Consider the following 19,047-nt stretch of genomic DNA (forward strand, 5'->3'; position numbering starts at 1 on the left):
AATATTCCATGGGATCTATTAAAATGTACTTCAAAATCTGGAATATTTTTGTTCTGCTTTGCCTACTTAGATTAATGTTTTAGAGTTTATTTATAAACTGTTAATGGGAGAATATGATGGGTTAAGATCATTAATAAATTTTTTCAAAGGTATTAGTAAAAAAAACCCAGTACAATAAGTATTGACACTTCCAGCAAGAAACGTTCGTAGGCTCTTTACTAACACTTTGGCTGGCATTCCATAAATTTAACACAGCTCCAGGCTTAATAACTACAGACACTGGCTACCTGTTAACCCTATACATTAAAATTTCAGTATACACAAGAAATTCAGTCTTTCGGATCATACTTGTTTAAGGGTTTTCATAAACGGTCATCTCAAATAATTTCTTTTTTTCTAGCAAATTCTTAGAACTGCTGCTAGAAAAGTTTTCAGTTTTTTCAGTGAGTGAAAGAAGAGCAATGACGGAAGGATAAAAACATTCACAAAATGACCTGCTCATCATGCATCCCATCTTACAATACTCTTATTAAAATTCTTTGTCAAGAAAAAAAGGCCTTGGCTGAGCTAAGGTCTAGATAAAACATCTGATATGTAAGAATTACTAATTTCTGTGGGCATTTATGCTCATCCAATTGTGCTGTATGTTAATATTACTTTATCCTTTGAAAGTACTGATTCCAGATAGACTTATATTCTGTAAGCACAAGAAAAATTAGAGAAAGGTGAAAGTCAGAGAAGAACAAACTTAAACAAGTGGTAGATCTGTACATTTTCATAATTGTATTCTCCTCTTATACTCTTTCCAATAGTGCTGAATTTCAATTGCTTGCAAGGTTCTTCCCAGCAAATAACTCCAGAGCAGTAATATCATGACAAACTTCAAGCACTTGTTTTCCTCAATTGTTCTCTTACCAAGAGGACTTCCTCTGCCATTATACTGACGGTCCACGTGCCTGGAACCAGTGAGAAAGGCTCTGTGGAGCTTTTTCCTGGGATTGTGACAAAAGCTGGCTCCTTACTGGGAGGGAAGACAAACTCTTTGCTCTGAGTAGCCCCTGCCAGCAAAAAACAAAACAAAACAAAACAAAGAAATAAAATCAAGTAAAAAAATGAGGAACTGTGTAAAATGTCTCTACTTGCTCAGTGAGCTGGACTGATGATCTGATCCATTATACTTAGTCTAACAGGAGCTGATCAATGCTTTTCTGTCAATATGTATTAACAGTGCACTTGACCACACACATAGATGTGGAGTGGTTGTTGGTTTTGTTCTTATTAGCCTTGAACAAACTGGTTCTGAGAAGCAGAGATCTGCCCTTGTAATGACCAGTTTTATAATATTCTGAAATGGTCACTTTTTCAGTTTCCCCTTCCATTATTTTGCATTCAGCCTGTTTCTGCACTGACTAAAAATATGTTCAGCTGACACAAGGCCTGTTCTCATGCAACTTTCAGCCAAGTATTTCAGGTATTGGAGGTCCTCAACATCACCTAAAATGTTTAGTTACAGATAGCAACTGAAGATAACTTCTGGGCAGAAATGATGGGCCTGTTGTGGATGTTCCACCCCTGGAAGTGTTCAAGGCCAGGTTGGATGGGGCTCTGAGCAACCTGGTCTAGTGGGAGGTGTCCCTGCCCACGGCAGGAGGGTTGGAACAAGATGATCCTTAAGGTCCCTTCCAACCCAGACCATTCTATGTACTACAGAAACATAGCTGAGTATGCTTTATCAAAGAGCAGTCATGAGGATCAATCGGTATGAATATTCCAGTTTTCCTCTTTGCTGGACACAGACAAAAGCTGATTCCCAGTCATTATGTCAGTGATGACCACAGACTGCTCCCACTCTACCAAATATTGTCTGTGGAGTCTTCAGTTTTGTCTTCTTTGAATTACTAAAACGATCTACAACTTAAATCCATTAGCTCCTATCGGTATGCTGAGGTTAGGCATATAGGCTTGGTATGCCCCAACCATTCAAAGGATATGAAGTGCTTATCTTTTATCAGGGCCCAAAAGGCATTACATGCTTTTGAGGGCTGTAATCAGAACTAACTTGGTAGAGTGGATTCATCATTACACAAATGTTACTCACAGAATGAAGGCAGAAGCCACATTTAAACTGAAATAATAAAAGCAAGTAAACCAAAATAAGTGCTGTTATCTCTTCTTTAAAAGCTTCATAAAGCCTACAGTTCAGAGTTGCCAAGTACAGGACTGAAATTACTGAGTTTGGCAAACATTTGAAAAAACGAATGTTGATTGCTATTGTAAGCAGAGGTTTCATGCAAACTCAGCCACAGCAGTTATGCAAAAATACGTCAGGGGAAGCGCAAAAGCACTGACATTGTTAGAGGTGATGCATTTTAAGCAACACTAAAGATGTGATTTGGGTGCACCTTGAAAAAGCCTCCTCTGATCAAGCATTCATCTGATCTGTTGTGCTGCTGGGTTACACCTACCTGCTTCAGGCCGAGATTGACAAGCAGATATGCGACCAGATAACCTTTCACCGCCAGGGTTAATATACCTCAGGATAATGCGAAACAAGTAGAGGTTTGATTTTTCCACATTCAAAGTTATCCTCACTTCGTTCTGAAAAATGGAAGTTAATAAACAAAAACAGCCATAAAGTGCTGAATAGAGTAACAGTTAGAAGCCATGCAAGCATCAGACTAAAGTCCTACAAGAAAAACACACATGCAGACAAGTATATACTGGAAAGGCAATGCTGGTGTATGACAGAGGAAGACAGGCAAGCCTAGTGAGAAAATTAATTCACTTACAAGTATAATTAGTGCCAAAATGTTTTCCCTCAGCAACTGAGATCTTCCCTCTAGAGCTTTTTGAGCCCAAGCTGACATAGCGGAGGACTAGGCGGAAGAGCTTAGGGGAAGCCACAGTGATAGGCACAACCACCTCTGGCTGGGAAAAATAAAAAGAAAGGGAAAAAGGAGGAAAGGAAAGTATATTATTTGTTACCAGCACCCAGAGAAAGAAAAACCATTTGGCAAAGACAAAAGGCTCGGGCAGCTTACAAAAGGACATAGAACAAAATCTCCTGTGAAGTAAAACTCTTGTTGAGTACACCTTATCCAGAAGGACCCAGAATGGCTGAACTCACATGTGTTGATACCGCACCCTGATACACAGACAGTATTTTACTGTTATTCCCCACACTCATGCCATAAAGAATGCATATGGTATCAAGGGCTGTCCATATTCCTGGCTTTCCAAGGAACAGGCCAGAATCATTGATCCTAGTCTGAGATCACACACAACACTCCACAACATGCAGACTGTCACTGCAACTTCTGCTGCTCTACCAGATCCTGCAGTTTCTTAGAGATGCAATACCGTGAATGTTCTCTTTGCCCTGGGGCTGAACTGACACCTCTGGAACCACTGAATTCTCAACTCTACAGGAGGCTGCATTCACACAGCCCCATTATTTAATTTCCAGAGCAACAGAGACATGTTAAATGTCAGTGGAGGATTAGAAAAAAACAGGACTGGTGCAATCTCATGGATTCTTTTCATCCTAAATCCTAAAGCTTCCCTCATCCAACTCCCATCAGTTCGCCCATCACAATACATTTGCAGTCCCTTCCCAAGATGCTTATGGCAATGACCTCCCCTCCACTGTGGTCTATTCTGCTCCCCCAAATGCACACAGGTTTTCTCTGTTTCACACATTTGAGAACAGAACACATAGCCTCATTTTCTCTTACTCCTAAAAGCTACAATAATTGCAAGATTGCAAGCTCTCATACGCTGCTGTGAATGTATATTCCTCAGTTTTGTCATCATCATTCCAGAGACCTCCACCTTCTTAATAAAAATGTAAAGCAAAAAGCAAAGCTAGACATACGACAAATGGGAGGGTTGAGGGATCTGCAGAGACTGGATAACTAAAATTCAGGTGACTGCAGAAGAGCAATGGACCAGAATGGGAATTATAGACAAGATGGGAGAGTGTAATTTTAAACAGACAAAAATGACTTCTGAAGGATACTACACGGATGAGATAAATACTGAGGGAACACCTGAAAAATAGATACAAACAAAATTGAAAAGGCAAAAGAAGTAACAAAATATGGTTCAGGAAATTTATAAAAAGGGTTTCTAAGCTTTTACAGAAAATTTAGAAGACACTGTGAAGGGAGAGAAAGAAGATATATGTGAGGAATGAAGGAGGAAGAGATGTTGGCCCCTGGCTTCCAGGAAAGCCAGGGAATAGGCAGAAATTACTCTTTGAGCTCTTGTCACAAACTTAAGCAACTCTGGCCAGTACATAAAAATCTGAGCCTGTCAGCTTCTCAGTCTTATAATGAAACACCCACGTTGGTAGCATGACAGGGCACCAGTGATTTCCACTGAGGTCACACACTGCTTACCTATTTCACCCCAAATTTTTTCAACTGTATTGGAATAATTTTATTTTCACGAAAAGCTACAGTAGCCTTTTGTGTAGCTCATATGGTAACACACTTTGTCTTCTACAAAATAAAAGTCAGGAGGATTATTTCAGGGTCCTGCAGGACACAGAAATGCTATGTCAAAATTCAGAAAGTTCCTTGAAATTAAGAACCTGATACTATCTCAGTTATGCAAGGATCTAGCTAAGGATGGCCTGGAGCTGGCAATTACTTACATGAGGGAAAAGCTTTATGCAGGTAAAATAATACAGACTTTTAGCAAGATTAGAGACTAAGCCCTTTCATCACCTCTGTACAAAATGCCACCCGGTAAGAAATGCAAAAAGCAGCTGAGTTAGAAAGTAGATGTTAAGAAATCCCAGCTACTGGAGAGTTGCCTTCATTATTGAATGTGGAATAATTCTGAAAATCCAAAAATAGGAGCTATGGGATAAAAAACAAACAAAATAAAAAAAACAAAACAAGAAGATAAGAGAGACTGCAAAATGAAGACCATAAGGAAAACATTGTGCCTGTGCAATGGATACATGCTCATGTCTCAGTCTCAGTGATTCACTAGTCTCTGGACAAATGGAGGCTGGATACAACTATACCAAAGTACTACTTCTAGGATAGGTGAACAAATCCCATTTATTACTCAAATCTACTGTTTTAAAATCCTGGTTCACTTGCTCAGCATTTCAGTTTAAAGTCTCACTCAAATTATGGTATCTTTCTTCTTGTGATTTACTTATTCCCTCAGCTGTTGTTTAGTTTATTTGTAGTCTGTCATGAGACTAAAATAAATGTTGCCAATATGCTCCTGCTCACAGTTTCTTTTACTGAATAACACACATTCCTGTTTGCTGTTAATGTGAAGGTACCATTCATTATAAAAGTTGGTGCCTGTCTCTTCTTTACCCAATCTAAGTTGCAAGTGTGAGACAACTTCAGTAACTGTGATGGTACCTGAAAATCTTATGCACACAGACTGCCACAGAATTGTGCAATTCAAATTATTTAGCCAAGCATCCATCTTCTTCTGTTTCTGCTGTCCTTGGCCTGACAAGAATTTCTGCACTTAGTATTATAGACTTTAAAGCTACTTGTTCTTTTCTTCACAGATATCTCACAAAAAACAAAACCTCAAAGAACATTTCTGAAGAACACATATTTGCACACGCAGTGACCTGACAGTAATACCAACACTCACTAATCCACACAGCAATATAGTGCCAAAGGTTTCGGATTAGTGAGATCCTGTCCTTTTTTCTGTTTTTTCCATGACCTTGAACACACATAGCAGTACTATAAAGACATATGTACCATACACTTATATTTTCACCCCAAAGTGAAATACCAGCTTACTTGTATAGAGGACATCTGGGCATATCCTCTCCAGCTGAAGCCAGGAAATTCCTGAGGATCATAGCCAAACCGAATTTCCCTGCCCTTGACAGTAGTACCATCTTCAATCTCAAACTTCATGTGGTGCAGATCAGGAAAAAAATAGTTTTTTTCAGGCCTTTCAAGGAGAAAAAAACCCCAACAAATCAACAAAGAACTACCAGTCATTTATGGTCTACATCTAAGAGCAAAAAGCTGTGGAAGGCAGGTGATATACTTATGACTGAGAAATCCTGACAGCAGCTAATGACAAGATGTCAATCCTGACAGCAGCTAATGACATGTTAACTCAAGACAGCTGGTAAGACAGGCGCAACAAGAATTCTCTTTCCAGAAGCTTTTATAGCTTACATACATTTTCCTATATAACCTATATATAGACACATATGCAATACTACTGCAAAACAGGTATTGGTTATTTAAGGAAACAGGTTAAAAAATCTTATTAAAATAGCAGAAGAAAACTGCCCAGGAAAATTAATATCAATAACCAGTACAATTTACCAACTTATTTATCAACAAACCCAGAACCCGGCACAAAAGTATACCAAGGGCAGATTCAAAAGAACTGTGCTGAAGCATGAGCTACCAGGAGCTACAGCTGGACTCACTCCTGACAGGTTGTCCCCACGATGTGTGCCCTGCACTGGCAGCTACCCAAGGGCTCAGAACACACTGGGCTGAGGGATCCTCCAACGTCACACTGGCAGCCTGTCAGGGAAAGAGCAGGAGCCAAATATCCCATCAGAAAAAGAGTGATAAAAGTTATCAGAAAACACACCTCCCTTCAGCATTAATGACTCACTTCCTCTTTCTGGAGTCCTTCAGACTCTTCCAAATACATGCTAATACATACACATACAAGCTGCAATTATTTTGAGCTTCTTATGTTTGTGCTGGGGTGGTTTTTTTTGTTTCTCTTTGCAATGGGACAAACCCCACCTTTTTAAAAAAGCCCACAAATAATACACCATGCCACATTACTAACTTCAGAGTGACAGTTTTGCAGAACAGCCATTCAAACGTTTTGCTAGGAAGTCAGAATTTTTACAGCAATACCACAAAGAATAATTATTAGAAAACCTCAAACAACAAAACCCAAAACCTAACTAACAAAAATTATAAGATGTTAATTTTTCTGAGTCTGGTATTTCAACATTTAATTTATCTTACAAGAATTGCAATATATGTGTTCATATAATAGCATCTGCATATTTCTGACACTGGACAACAATATTGAATGTCTACCTACAGGAGACAGGACCTGTGATACAAACTAACTAAAGGACAACTCTGTAATGAGGTAAGATGTACTGCACTAAGGAACAAGTGTGCCAAGGCTAATAATTTCAAGTTGAACTGAATGTTTCTTAACACGTATTCAAGTCATAGTGCAAGAGTGTTGTTTTCTAAGACATCATAAGTACTTGTAATCAATCAAGAGTAAAAAGGCAAAGGAGGAGTTGCACAGATTACAAGTAACTACCAGCAGTAATGCAAAATGCTGTGTACACAGGTAATCCAAACACCCCCATTTTAAAAATACAACATAGGAAGTTCTAAAGACTTTAGTGCTAAGCGCAAATATTCTACTAGAGATGTTCTTCATTCATCTTACCTCGGCAGCCAAAATAATTCTTGTTTTCAATAGCATAATAACCAGCTTCACAAGTGTCACAAGAATCTCCACAAACTTTAGATTTGCAGTAACACTGCCCATTTTCCTGTGAAGAAAACAATTCCACAAACAATGTTTCAGTAGCTCTTCAGAACTCTAATCTTTCAATACTTGGAGTTCCCTATAATTTTAAAGAGAGAGAACTTTCTAATCTCAACAAAAAATATCATCTGGACATACTTTATATCATTTACCATCTTCAAAAAACAGACTAGAAAATACATGAACTCAAGAAGATGAACAATTTTCAAAACTTTATACATCCCTAGGATGTATAAAACTAATTCTTTGCTGTACAAAACTAGCTACTTCACGTGCAGAAGCAATAATCAGTACTAAGATTTCTACCTTACCAAATGTTACAACAATTTATCTTTACAATAAATGGTATCTTTGTGTTAATTTCACTTTACCTGCTGACATTCTCCGACTCCACTTAATGTTCCACTCACATCACACTGGCATGCTGCACAATGGAAAACAAAACAAAAAAAAAGAACATGAACATTTTGTCTTTGCAGGATAAAGACCCCACCACCTTGAATCTTCAATTTTGAGTCACTGTGTTCCAAGGTGGATTTTACTCCGGAAGGTTCAGAACAGCAGACAGATAATGGTATAAGGTGAGAAGGAAAACCAAAGGAGACAGAATGGGATTTCTAAGTATGTGCAATTTACTGATGTGTTTTCAAGTGATCTAATTTGTATTTGAAAAAAAAAAAAAACAAAACAGTATTGAGTTTGAATTTACAATTGCTTTCTTTCTTAGAAACATTCAGACAATTGATGCAAAACAGTGTCTTCCAGCCTGACTGGCACCTTCTATTCTGCAGTGCTACTCTGGGACCAGTTCAACTCTCCGTATGAAACAGAAATGGAGCAAATATTGCAGGAAGGAGCTATGCTGACCTAGAAGTTTGGTGAAACCCAGTATTGACTCTGTGGCTGAAGGCAGAGATGAATTATATGAAAGGCACAGTACTTAATATTTGAGGAGTTGTTCAGTATTTAAAGATCTAGAGTCAAAGATGTAATGATACCAGTATCAGCTCTAAAGCTACTCGTCCTATCTAAGTGGCGGTTGTGGTGGAACCTGTTGGAAAAAAATAGTTGGAGAGAATCTTTAAAGGATTTTTCTGTCTTTATCCTTTTTAATCTTTAGAATTTTTATTATCTGCCTGAGAAACACACACTCACTGTTAAAAACACTGAAGAAATTGCAGATTATTATAAGGACATAAGCCATAACAGATTTGACACACCCTGTAGGCACAAGGAATTTTTATATTTCTTTGCAACTAGGAGATAATATGAAGTGAAAAAACACTATTTTCTCATAACAATAAGTCAAATTCTGTTTTCAGTGTTACAGGCAGAAATCCCGTCTCAGTCCAGAAATTTGCCACAGGGCCATATGAAGTGCACATTACTGTAACTTAGAGCACACCTTGGTCCAGCTCTAGACAAACACTCACGATATTGCAGTCTACTTTCTAAAAGTAACTGCTGGTATCGTGTGTACTTCGCTGTCACAATTAAGTAGTATAAGAGACATGCTGTTAATATGAGTTGTGAAAGTCCCTGAACGTCAAAGACAATTTCAGTAAATACAGATGAGTTTTAAAAGAACTTGACACATTTCGTAAGCCAAAGAAATCTGTCACCTGTACATCCCTCGGGGTTTGCTTTGGCCAAGTTCCAGTACAACGGTTTGCATTTACTACAGGTAGGACCTTCAACGTGCTGAAGACATTGACAATAGCCCTAATGAGAGAGAGGAGTAAATATGGATTCATCTATTTCACAAAAAAACACACTCCTTTTTTGTACTAAAAAACCCTATTATTATTAACAGCTCAGGCAGTTTACTAATTTCTAGAGATGCATGGAAATTGAGGCTGATTCCTATCAGCTCAGGTTTTTTGCAGTCTGGATATTTTTTATGCATCTACTTGATTCTAAATGTCCCAGTGGATCTACTTTCCAATTCTTTTATAGTCTTATTATAACTGCTATATATTTTCTTAAAAATAGTAATTCATTTTCACATTTACTCTTTCCTTTATTGCTGGAAGACACACATAGCTGTATAAACGAACCTACATGGATAGCCTTCCATCCATCAGACTTACCCTCTAGGTTGTCTTTGCTACATATTTAGCAGAGACTATGATTTCTGGTATTATGCTACTACTACTACTAACCATCATTGTATTAGTAACAATAATAGTGGAACAGCCACAGTTACAAAGACATAATGATTATTTCAAGAATAATTTGATGCTGAAAGGGCCTGTTGCAACCCAGAACCAGGTCTCTGAGACATGCATAGGCTTATAGCTGCATGTATCTATTAGTGTTATGCCATACCAAGAAGACATAAAGAGTATGCACATTCTATATATAAAAGATAAAACCCCCTACCCTTAACAGCAAATTGCACTGGTATGATCAAAGAACAAAACACAAAGTTTATTTCCACTGTTACTCTGCAAATAAGCTCGTGCAATTATTTTACAGTCTAAGAACAGGCTTCAGGGCTTGAGCAATGAGGTGAATGTGTTTGGCAAAGGCTCATGAATGATTAGCATATACTGTCAGCTGCAGTGGTAGAATACTCACGGAGTGAGAACCAATGCTCCCGGAAGGGTCACATTCAGGGCTGACACCTTTATAAAGCAAACACATTGAAAGATCTTCTGAAAACAGAGCTGTGGAATGTAGTAGCGCAGAAGTACGACGTAGCAGGTTGGGCTTTTTAATATCATTACTTCGGAGGGACTCAAATACTTAAACTTCAACACCACGAGAAGCCTTTAATATTTTTCAAATGTGTATTTAACCTGATTTAGACTATTTGTTTTTGTATGCAAAGTAGTTACTTGAACAAGTATAGCACTAACCCACAGATGTTTTCTTAAAGCTCCTGTGCTATCATCTAAAAATAGGGTTTAATATTACAGTTCGCTTAATGAAATAACATACAGAATGACAAAACAGGTGATTTAGTACATTCTCCTGGGGGGTCTCTCCCTCCCCAGGCTTCAGGGGTTTTCTACAAAGCCTTGCACACAGCAGGCTGCTCCAGAGAGCCCTGCAACAAAAGGGGGGCACTCTGAGTCAGAATGCAGAATTTCCCCTCAGAAGCATTACCTTCGCAGTAGGGGAAACTGCTGACAGCAGAAAGGCATCTGTCACACCGCTGTCCTGCGACGCCTGCCCGGCAGGGGCACTGCCCTGACACGGGCTCACACACGCCGTGCTGGGAGCCTTCGGGAGAGCACTGACAAGCTACACAACAACAAACAGTCAATGGTGGGAGGGTTCACCCCGTAGGCACCAAGCAACAATCTTCCAAAACTTTAGTAATGTAGAGGTTTTCAATACTATTTCTGTAGAGTGTTCTTCAGTTTTCTTTCCAATAAATAGCTTACAGGTCCTTCGATAACTCCCAGGGTCCTTGGCCCTGCTGGGAAACTATTTTAGGTGACCTGTGCCTTTCTTCCTCTTATCGTGACAGAAGTAAGTAGGATTATCTGGAACCAGAATGAAACTCTCTTCCTCAACTTTTCTGTCCCATCCCAAGGGCAAGCACAGGCTTGACTTTCTGCTTTCTTGATCTTTTTATGGTTACAGAAACCACAGGGCAAATTCTGTAATTAGACCTCCACCTAAAAATATGATGCCCAGGGGGGCTGGAACTAGATGGTCTTCAAGGTCCCTTCCAACCCAAACCATTCTGTGACTCTATGAAATACAGAATCTCGAACTGCATGCCCATTACAGCTTCAGATCTCAGGGCAGAGGAGGTCAGAGGCAACCTCTGAAATACACCATGCATCAGTCGTTTCAGACTCCTACGTAAGGTCTTGGTTGTGAAATGATTTACATACCCAGGTCAAATAAGAATAACGCCACAAAAAAAGAAAAATGCTGCTGCAGCCTAGGGGACTAATATTTGCTCAGATAGAGTCTAAGGGTTAATTAGTTACTGACAATTATTTTAGTGAAGTAGGAGTCAGTCTCCCAAAGAGAGACCGAAAAAACAGTCAGATTGGGTTTTGCTGTGATTATGGCGATTAACAATAGCATAATTATGAGAATATGTTCCTTCTTTAGCATTAATAATATTTTGATTTCTAGGAAAGAAGTCCTGTTCATAATGAGCAAAAAGTTTGGTGATAGTAATGACAGAGCCTGCAGGTTTCCTTCCATGTGACGTGAAAAAACTATACACACATTCTGGGCCTGATCAACTGATCCACATGGGCAGGAAAAGTTGCTGGTATGATGGAAAATTTGCAGAGTCATGCCCATCAAGAACAGGACTTACAGTGCAGTGTTGGCACACATCATGAGCACACACTAACGCACTTACTATAAAGTTTACAGGACAGTGTGGTAAATATTAGAAGACCAAACAAGTTGAAACACAGCTTATGTTCTGTAAGTTGAGTGAGCCAGAACTCATAAATACCCATTGCCCAGCCTAAGCTTTAGATTTCATATTTTAAAAGGGACACACAACTGCACCAAGGGCAAACATTGCCCTGCTCACATTAATCCAACTAGCACAGGAACAATGATGATGTGCCAGGGAGGACTATCAGAGTATGTGTTGGTCAGGAAGACTGGCCACTGCCTGGATTTTCACTGTTGTTGATGCCCTCCTTGGATGGAACAAAACTATCATGGTTACATGGGTAGTTTCAGATGGAAATATATTTGAGAAAATTTATTTTCTTCTGTACTGCCAAAATAAGAAGGAAAACCCCAGGAATAGGAGGAAAGACTTTTACTCACGCAAACAGCTGGGATAGCTGTAATATCCTGGAGCACACTGGTCACATCTAAGTCCAGCATAGTTACTATGGCACAGGCACTGACCTCTAGGATCACATGTGTTCTCCACTGAGCCAAAATCATCACATTTGCATTCTGCACAGAGGGGACAAAAAAAAATCCATCCTGACAGATACATGTCTAAATTATCAGTTATTTAAATTAGAATTTGCCAAAAAAAACCCCTTAACTTAAAATGTAAATCAATCAATCAGAGACAAACCACTATTTTGCCACCAAAAATTAATACGCTGAACTAGATATTTATTCTGTAATTGCCTCCTCAACCAGTGATAATCAGGTTCTTGCAATTCTATAATGCACAGTTTGGAGATTCAGTGTGATGCCTTGCAAAACTTGTAAGGGACAGAAATCCATCTTACAATTGGAATATCACATGAGAGAAGTACTTAACAGCTTCAAAAAAAATTACCTCCAAGAAACAGCATCCACCAAGCCAGACTAGATCTAGTGGATACCAAGATGTCTATAAGTAACAATGCACAAGCACAAGCTCAAGATGAACAAGGTAAAATATGCCTGCATCTTAATTCTACAAGGTGGCAAGCAGTGCATTGCAGGAATCCACGTGTAATACTCAAAGCATGTTGTCAGACTACAACAAAAGCTGTTGTCAGACTATAATAACAAATTTCTTGGGGAGTTATCACTATTTTGGCTAACAGCTCCATCACAGATAACATCTGCTATTCTATTGAGATGATGCTGAATGTTACACAGGGTCAAACTTCATAGGTACATGAATGACAGCCCATCTGGGAATCCCAGCCCTCCCAGGTACAAGTCGAATGTTGCAGTTAATCCCTTGGATTTTATGACTGACAGAAATGGTTGACTGACAGAAATATAAACCAAACATATTCATTTTTCTGAATCCCCCTTTTGGTTTCTCTTTCTGCTGCAGTCAAAGACATCTGACTTTACTGGGATTACTTCAAAGATGCTTGAAAAGATGCAGGGCTTGCTAGGAAGTTAGTATAAGAGAAATATGAATACTGAACCTTCCAAAAACTAGAGTCCACCTCTAGCTGAATATTATATTGCAGTCTATCTTAATTTTAATACTACTGTTTTGTTTAAAGGCTTTATTTTGATATCACTCTATTTGAATAAAGCTTCTATTGAGTTCTACAAGGTGGGACCAGAGAGATTAGTTCTAGTTGCAGCAGACCAAAAGTTACAGATCTATCTCCCTCTTGAAGATGACAATTCCAAACAGGAGCTGCAGGCTGGGCTGCTCACTTTACACCACAGTTTGCAGCATGCTGCGCAAATTTAAGCTTAAACCCATTGCTGCTTATTTTAACTAAAAAAACTGTGAACTACAGCAGTTCTGAGTAATCCAACTGACTGTGTTTTCAACTATTTTTATCTGTCTTTTACAATTTGTTTTTGCATGCTCTTTTAAGCTTCTACGTCTCTTTTCAGCTTTTGGTGTTCCAAGATCAAACACATTCAATATGGGTTTGATTTGTTTTAAGATTGTTTCTTGATTCTGTTCTAAGGAAAAAAAAAAAAGGTTATTTTAAAACCACTGAACACTGTGTACCAACACAGAATCCTGATTTTATGTTTTTCATTAAAAAATGTTCATCTACTCCAGATAAAAACCACAGACGTGGTATTTCTTTGTTCCACCCATTGTGTCTGGTAACACAACATAACACCTTTGCAAAGTGTCACAGTTTAACCCCAGCTGGCAACGAGGTACATGCAGCCATTCACACCCCACCCACGGGATGGAGTGAAGAATTAGAAAAAAAGGTAAAACACAGCACTGCACACAGTGCTCAGAAGAAAATTAACTCTATTCCAGACAAAATCAGGACACAAGGGCATAAAAAATTCTGCTGTCCATTCATAGGAGATAAAGAAAGTGTATAAGCTGAGAGGAAGCAGACTGACATAGCCAAAAAACAGAACTAACAAGGTAGGAAAAAGTAAATCATAAATGTTTACACAGATCTTGTTAATCTGAACAGGAAAGCACATACCAGAACTCAGCAATGGTCTATATTCTTTCTCAACGTAAAATTCACTACAGATTAAGGGCCCCTCTCTCACTCACTGCAAAGGCAGACAAAACCTAGGGTCCAAGTAATACTTGATGGAGTCCTCATGCACACACAAGACTGTTATGTTATACTCCAAAAGTATGTATTAAAAGTTATACTCCATTGATTTCCTTCTCTTGTAAAAAAGCAGGCTAGTCCTTCGTAGCACGTAGACTGGGGAAACCCCAGGGAGATCTTCCATGTTTCATGATTACATGGACAGAAGTTGGCTTGGGCACTGTCAGATGATCTTAAAATGAGGGAGAAATCCCCATGAAGGGCAAAATGGGATCTTCAGATTTTCAGAACACACATTTTACAGGTACCAAACAAAGCCCCTCTGCAAAAGTAGATCAGTGCTTCACAGTTCTGCTATGCCAGTTCCTAAGCAGCCAAGCGTGCCCTGTTGCTGTGGGCCTTCCTGTGAGAATAGTCTGTGGTTACTGGTAAGACAGCTGTGCTGACTGAGGGTACATCAAACAGTCTGATCATTCAGAAAAATAAAACAACCCTGTAAGTAAACAGATCATACAATTTTTCTCTACTATGGAAACATGCCTGGAATTGGAGAACTAGCGTATATGAGTTACTTCAGTGCAAAGCACAAGAGTGCCAGCCCATTTACTACTGTGAACGCTGCTCCAGCCACTGCAAAAATGGTACCCAAAAAGCACTCCTGTCTGCCTTCTCAGGGGCTTTTTTGATGCTGTACATGCAGTCAGCAGCCTTACCTTGGCAGGCAGGGAACGAGTGGTGGCCAGGCTGGCAGCTGTCACACTGAAGTCCAGTGACCCCTGAGCGACAAAGACACCTCCCAAGAAGGTCACAGATTTCGGGCTGGGTACCTGCCGAGTTACATTCACACACTGCAAATGAAAAAAGATATTTCAGAGGCAGTCTCTGCACAGGCTCTCTTGTCTTTCTTGAAATAAAAATATTTACAAAAAAGTAAAAGCAACTCCCTGAGGCTCAACAGGATCAAAATTTTCCCATCAGATTTATTTTGATTCGTAACAGCATTTACTGATTGCCCACATCAGTAATAATTCAGCATCAAGGGCAACAATGAAAGAGCAAAAGAAGCTGGCTCTAAGTACCGGGTTCAATATCAGTGCCAAAGCACTACACTTGGCCTGTCTCCACTCAGAGTCTGATTTATCAATACTGAGCAGTATGCCAACTATTGAAAGTAGTTCAATCTCTTTTGGGACTGTCATGAAACAATTTATGGCTTGGATTTACAACCTCAGATGGGAGTGGTTAATAAAATGCCTAAAAAGGTAGTACAGAGATGGCTATTGAAGTTCAAAACCAGTTGGTTTTCTAGCATTAACTAGGAAATAGCAGCTTGGTGCATCAAAGGGATGCTGCAAACTCAAATATAATTTATTTTTTTAAAAAAGACAAGGGTAAGTAACAGAAATGTTTCCAAAAGTATTCTAAATTTCATCAATGTTACTAAATCCAACTCTAAACTGGAGTCTGGTAGCTGCATCACACAGCAGACAGCAACCAAGGAAACGGGCATTTCTAGATTGAAATCTCCCCTCATCACATTTTTGTTCTTCTTTGACTTGTGAGTTTTGGGAGAGCCCCATATGAACACACCTCCACGGCAAAAGAACTTCATCCTTTAGTATAAAACTTGGGTCTGTGTTTTGGGTATGCTTACCAAAAGGAATGTTTTACTTACCCTGGCACAGGGGATACTGAAAATACCCCGCTGCACAGGTGTCACAGGAAAAACCCCCAAATCCAGTTCGACATCTGCACTGCCCAGTACTCCCATCGCAGTCATCGCCCAGCGCTCCTGCGCCGTGGCACTGGCACGCTGAAGAGCACATTCATAAAGAAAACATTTGCAGCATTACTATCTTAAAAGTTCTTATTTCCCTTGGAAGCCAGAGGCTGGCATTTACTCTGGAGCGCAAGCTCCAAGCGTCAAAGAAATTATGGCACTTACGCAGACACTGGGGGCCAAAATACCCTGGCTTGCAGCCACCTTCTAGTTACAAGAGGAAAGGAAAAGAAAGAAAGAAAGTTAGTGCAAAAAATCACACAATTCCTTGTCATTTTGCACAGAAAAACAGTTCCGTGCTTAGTAATTACTACTCTTAAACCAAGAAAACTACATTGTTACACACAAATCTCATTTCAAAAAACAACGGTCTGTTATCGTGCTTAGTCTGCCAGCACAAATTTACAACTTCTACACAGAAGCTTTCACTTAGAGGCAGCCACTTATCTTATGTCTTCAGATGCTGTCCTCTGAAAATGTAGATAGCTCAAGATCTGTTTTCTCCTGTTATATTCATTTTCCTTTGGAGTTTTCTTTCTTCTTTCTTTTAAAAATTTGTGAAAGAAGGGGATATGCAACAGAGCATAACCAGAGGCCTACCAGGGCAATTATTTTGGATGTTTTATGAAGGAGATAAGTGGTACAGGAGACTGAGGCTTTTTTGGGTTGTGATGGCATCTGCAGACACTTTCAAGAAAGCAACTGGGACTTGTAAATACATACATGGATTTGTACTGTCTGCTTATATCTAAATGTCTGCTACATTCAAAGAAGAAAACACTTTTTCATTTGCCTACATAAATTCCAGTTTCATTAAAGCTATTGGAAATAAAGGTAAGCACGTTGATTTGGGGATATGGGAAAGGCTAGGAGGGTTTTTTAAGTCATTAATCCTGACGTGCATTACAAGTACAAAAGTGATTTAGTGCTAGCTGTGATGATGTCTCTGTTCTGCAGTATGATAATATATACTAAAAAATATAAGCCCACCAAAGGATTGGATTTCAGGCAGCTTTGCAGTTGGCTAAATAAGAAATATGTAGTACTCTTAGAAATCAAAGTCCTTCACTGCCAAGGGCAATGCACAATTTGCCAGGTGAAAGAGGACGGTCCTGAGGCAGAGGCCAGTTAGCATTTAAGGAAGAGATTTACACCACAAATCAGGGGTTGTCATGTCAGAAAGTTGTACATGTCAGAAAGTCTTGATGGATCTGTTCATAAGAGCACTAAACAAGATGGTCAGCCCCTCCTGCAGATGTTTGCCAGAGGCTGGTCAAAGCTATTTTGTTCCATAACTCATTCTGGAACTAGCCCACTAAACTGTTTAAAAAATATGATGAACTTCTAGCAAGAACAAAGGTTCTCTGAAAGATAAATACCAACAGTGGCAAAATTACTACATAAATCTCCACGAAAGACCAACCTAAATGATTCTACGATTCTATGAAAGAGTAGGCACCACTGAAACAGTGAAAACCAGCAAGATGGGAAAAAACAGTGAAATGGGAAAAAAGAAACACCAAGAACTTGCCTTTTACGTCACCAGCCACAGCATCTCTTGGAATTGGAGAAGTAATAGGATGTACAGGAGTATCTTTAAAGCAGAAGAAACAATGAGGTTTATTTGAAACAAACACAATAATTTCATTAAAAATAATGACAAACAATAAAGTCATGTCCTGTTGATACAGAGAGCATGATATTCATATGATTTCAGCTTAGTTTTCTTTCAGTTAGGAACAGGGTAAGAAACATTTTACTTTTGATTTCCAATTCAGGTTCAAACTTCCCTTCTTGAAAGAACAGTATGAAAGGTCAGATATCATTTGGAAATTAAACCAAGTTGCTTTCCTTCTCCCTATATGCTTTTATGCAGAAAATTCTCTTACACCAGACAGTGTTAGGAGAGCTATCGAGGGAGCTCCACATTAATTTCAGACTTCCTGCTTCCAGATGAAGGTCCATCTCCTTCAATGTGGCATTACCACTTGCTCCATGAACTGACAGAATTCATGACACGTACAGTACACCTCTGGAGCTTTTATTTAAAAAAATGTCTTTCAGACATTCCTGCATTAAGATGGTATCCAAAGCCAATGACCTATAAACATCAGTGGGACTTAGATCAATGTCTACCTGAGCTGAAATTATTTAAAAATGTTGGATTTCAATCAAAAGGATATATCAGATGTGACAATCTAGAATGCACTGTATGAACAGGATTTATTCTATCACAGCAATGGAATTCAAACAACATTACATTTTTACTTTTTTTTTTCTTTATTTTTTACTGTTTTCCCTCTTCTTGTGTTTTTATCATGGTACCTCTATTTCAGTCAGATCTCAAATCTTGTCCTAGAACAATACCTATTTTGTCAGAAACATAATTCTTTCTCCTAAGGGTACAAAAATATGCCACCAATGCATTTTTACAATCTTTTCATGGAGTCACAAGTTTCTGTGCAGCAATTACAATCCTGATGTTACATTTTCTTCTCAGTTACTTTATATATAATTTTTATGGTAAAAGCACTTTTTATAAGATATCCAAGTTCCAAATCCTAGGAGGTGTCAAGGAAGAACACATAATATTTTCTTGTCTCTCTGTCATTATAAGTCACATTCGACTTTCTGATCCAAGTGGTCTTTATACCTAAAGACCCTGACACATGTTTAAATGATTTGTTCACAGCTTTAGGACTGGAGTTCATGATTTACTGAGAGACAGGTGGTAGACTTGATGTCTTAAATGAATGCAGAATTGTGAGAATGCAGTAAAATCTCTTTGATTTTCAAGACACTACTGTTTTTTTAAATAAACCTGAC

The 19,047-nt window shown here is 38.9% G+C and overlaps 1 protein-coding gene across 1 annotated transcript in view; it reads right to left on the reverse strand.

The window, feature by feature from the left end:
• The window catches only part of LAMA3 (laminin subunit alpha 3), a 112,309-nt gene that overhangs the window by 63,444 nt on the left and 29,818 nt on the right, over window positions 1-19,047 (reverse strand). The window contains exons 10-23 of the mRNA XM_027887546.1: window positions 17,753-17,815; window positions 16,387-16,428; window positions 16,117-16,254; window positions 15,155-15,289; window positions 12,310-12,444; window positions 10,660-10,797; window positions 10,129-10,175; window positions 9,171-9,270; window positions 7,920-7,972; window positions 7,447-7,552; window positions 6,440-6,539; window positions 5,790-5,946; window positions 2,466-2,598; window positions 916-1,058 (exon numbers count right to left, since the gene is read on the reverse strand). Of these exons, the coding sequence (XP_027743347.1) occupies window positions 916-1,058; window positions 2,466-2,598; window positions 5,790-5,946; window positions 6,440-6,539; window positions 7,447-7,552; window positions 7,920-7,972; window positions 9,171-9,270; window positions 10,129-10,175; window positions 10,660-10,797; window positions 12,310-12,444; window positions 15,155-15,289; window positions 16,117-16,254; window positions 16,387-16,428; window positions 17,753-17,815 (1,490 nt within the window). The remainder of the gene's footprint in view (window positions 1-915; window positions 1,059-2,465; window positions 2,599-5,789; window positions 5,947-6,439; window positions 6,540-7,446; window positions 7,553-7,919; window positions 7,973-9,170; window positions 9,271-10,128; window positions 10,176-10,659; window positions 10,798-12,309; window positions 12,445-15,154; window positions 15,290-16,116; window positions 16,255-16,386; window positions 16,429-17,752; window positions 17,816-19,047) is intronic.

Source organism: Empidonax traillii, unplaced genomic scaffold (assembly GCF_003031625.1).
Source record: "Empidonax traillii isolate 1590-97213 ecotype Southwest subspecies unplaced genomic scaffold, ASM303162v1 scaffold215:size2007263, whole genome shotgun sequence".
NCBI lineage: Eukaryota > Metazoa > Chordata > Aves > Passeriformes > Tyrannidae > Empidonax > Empidonax traillii.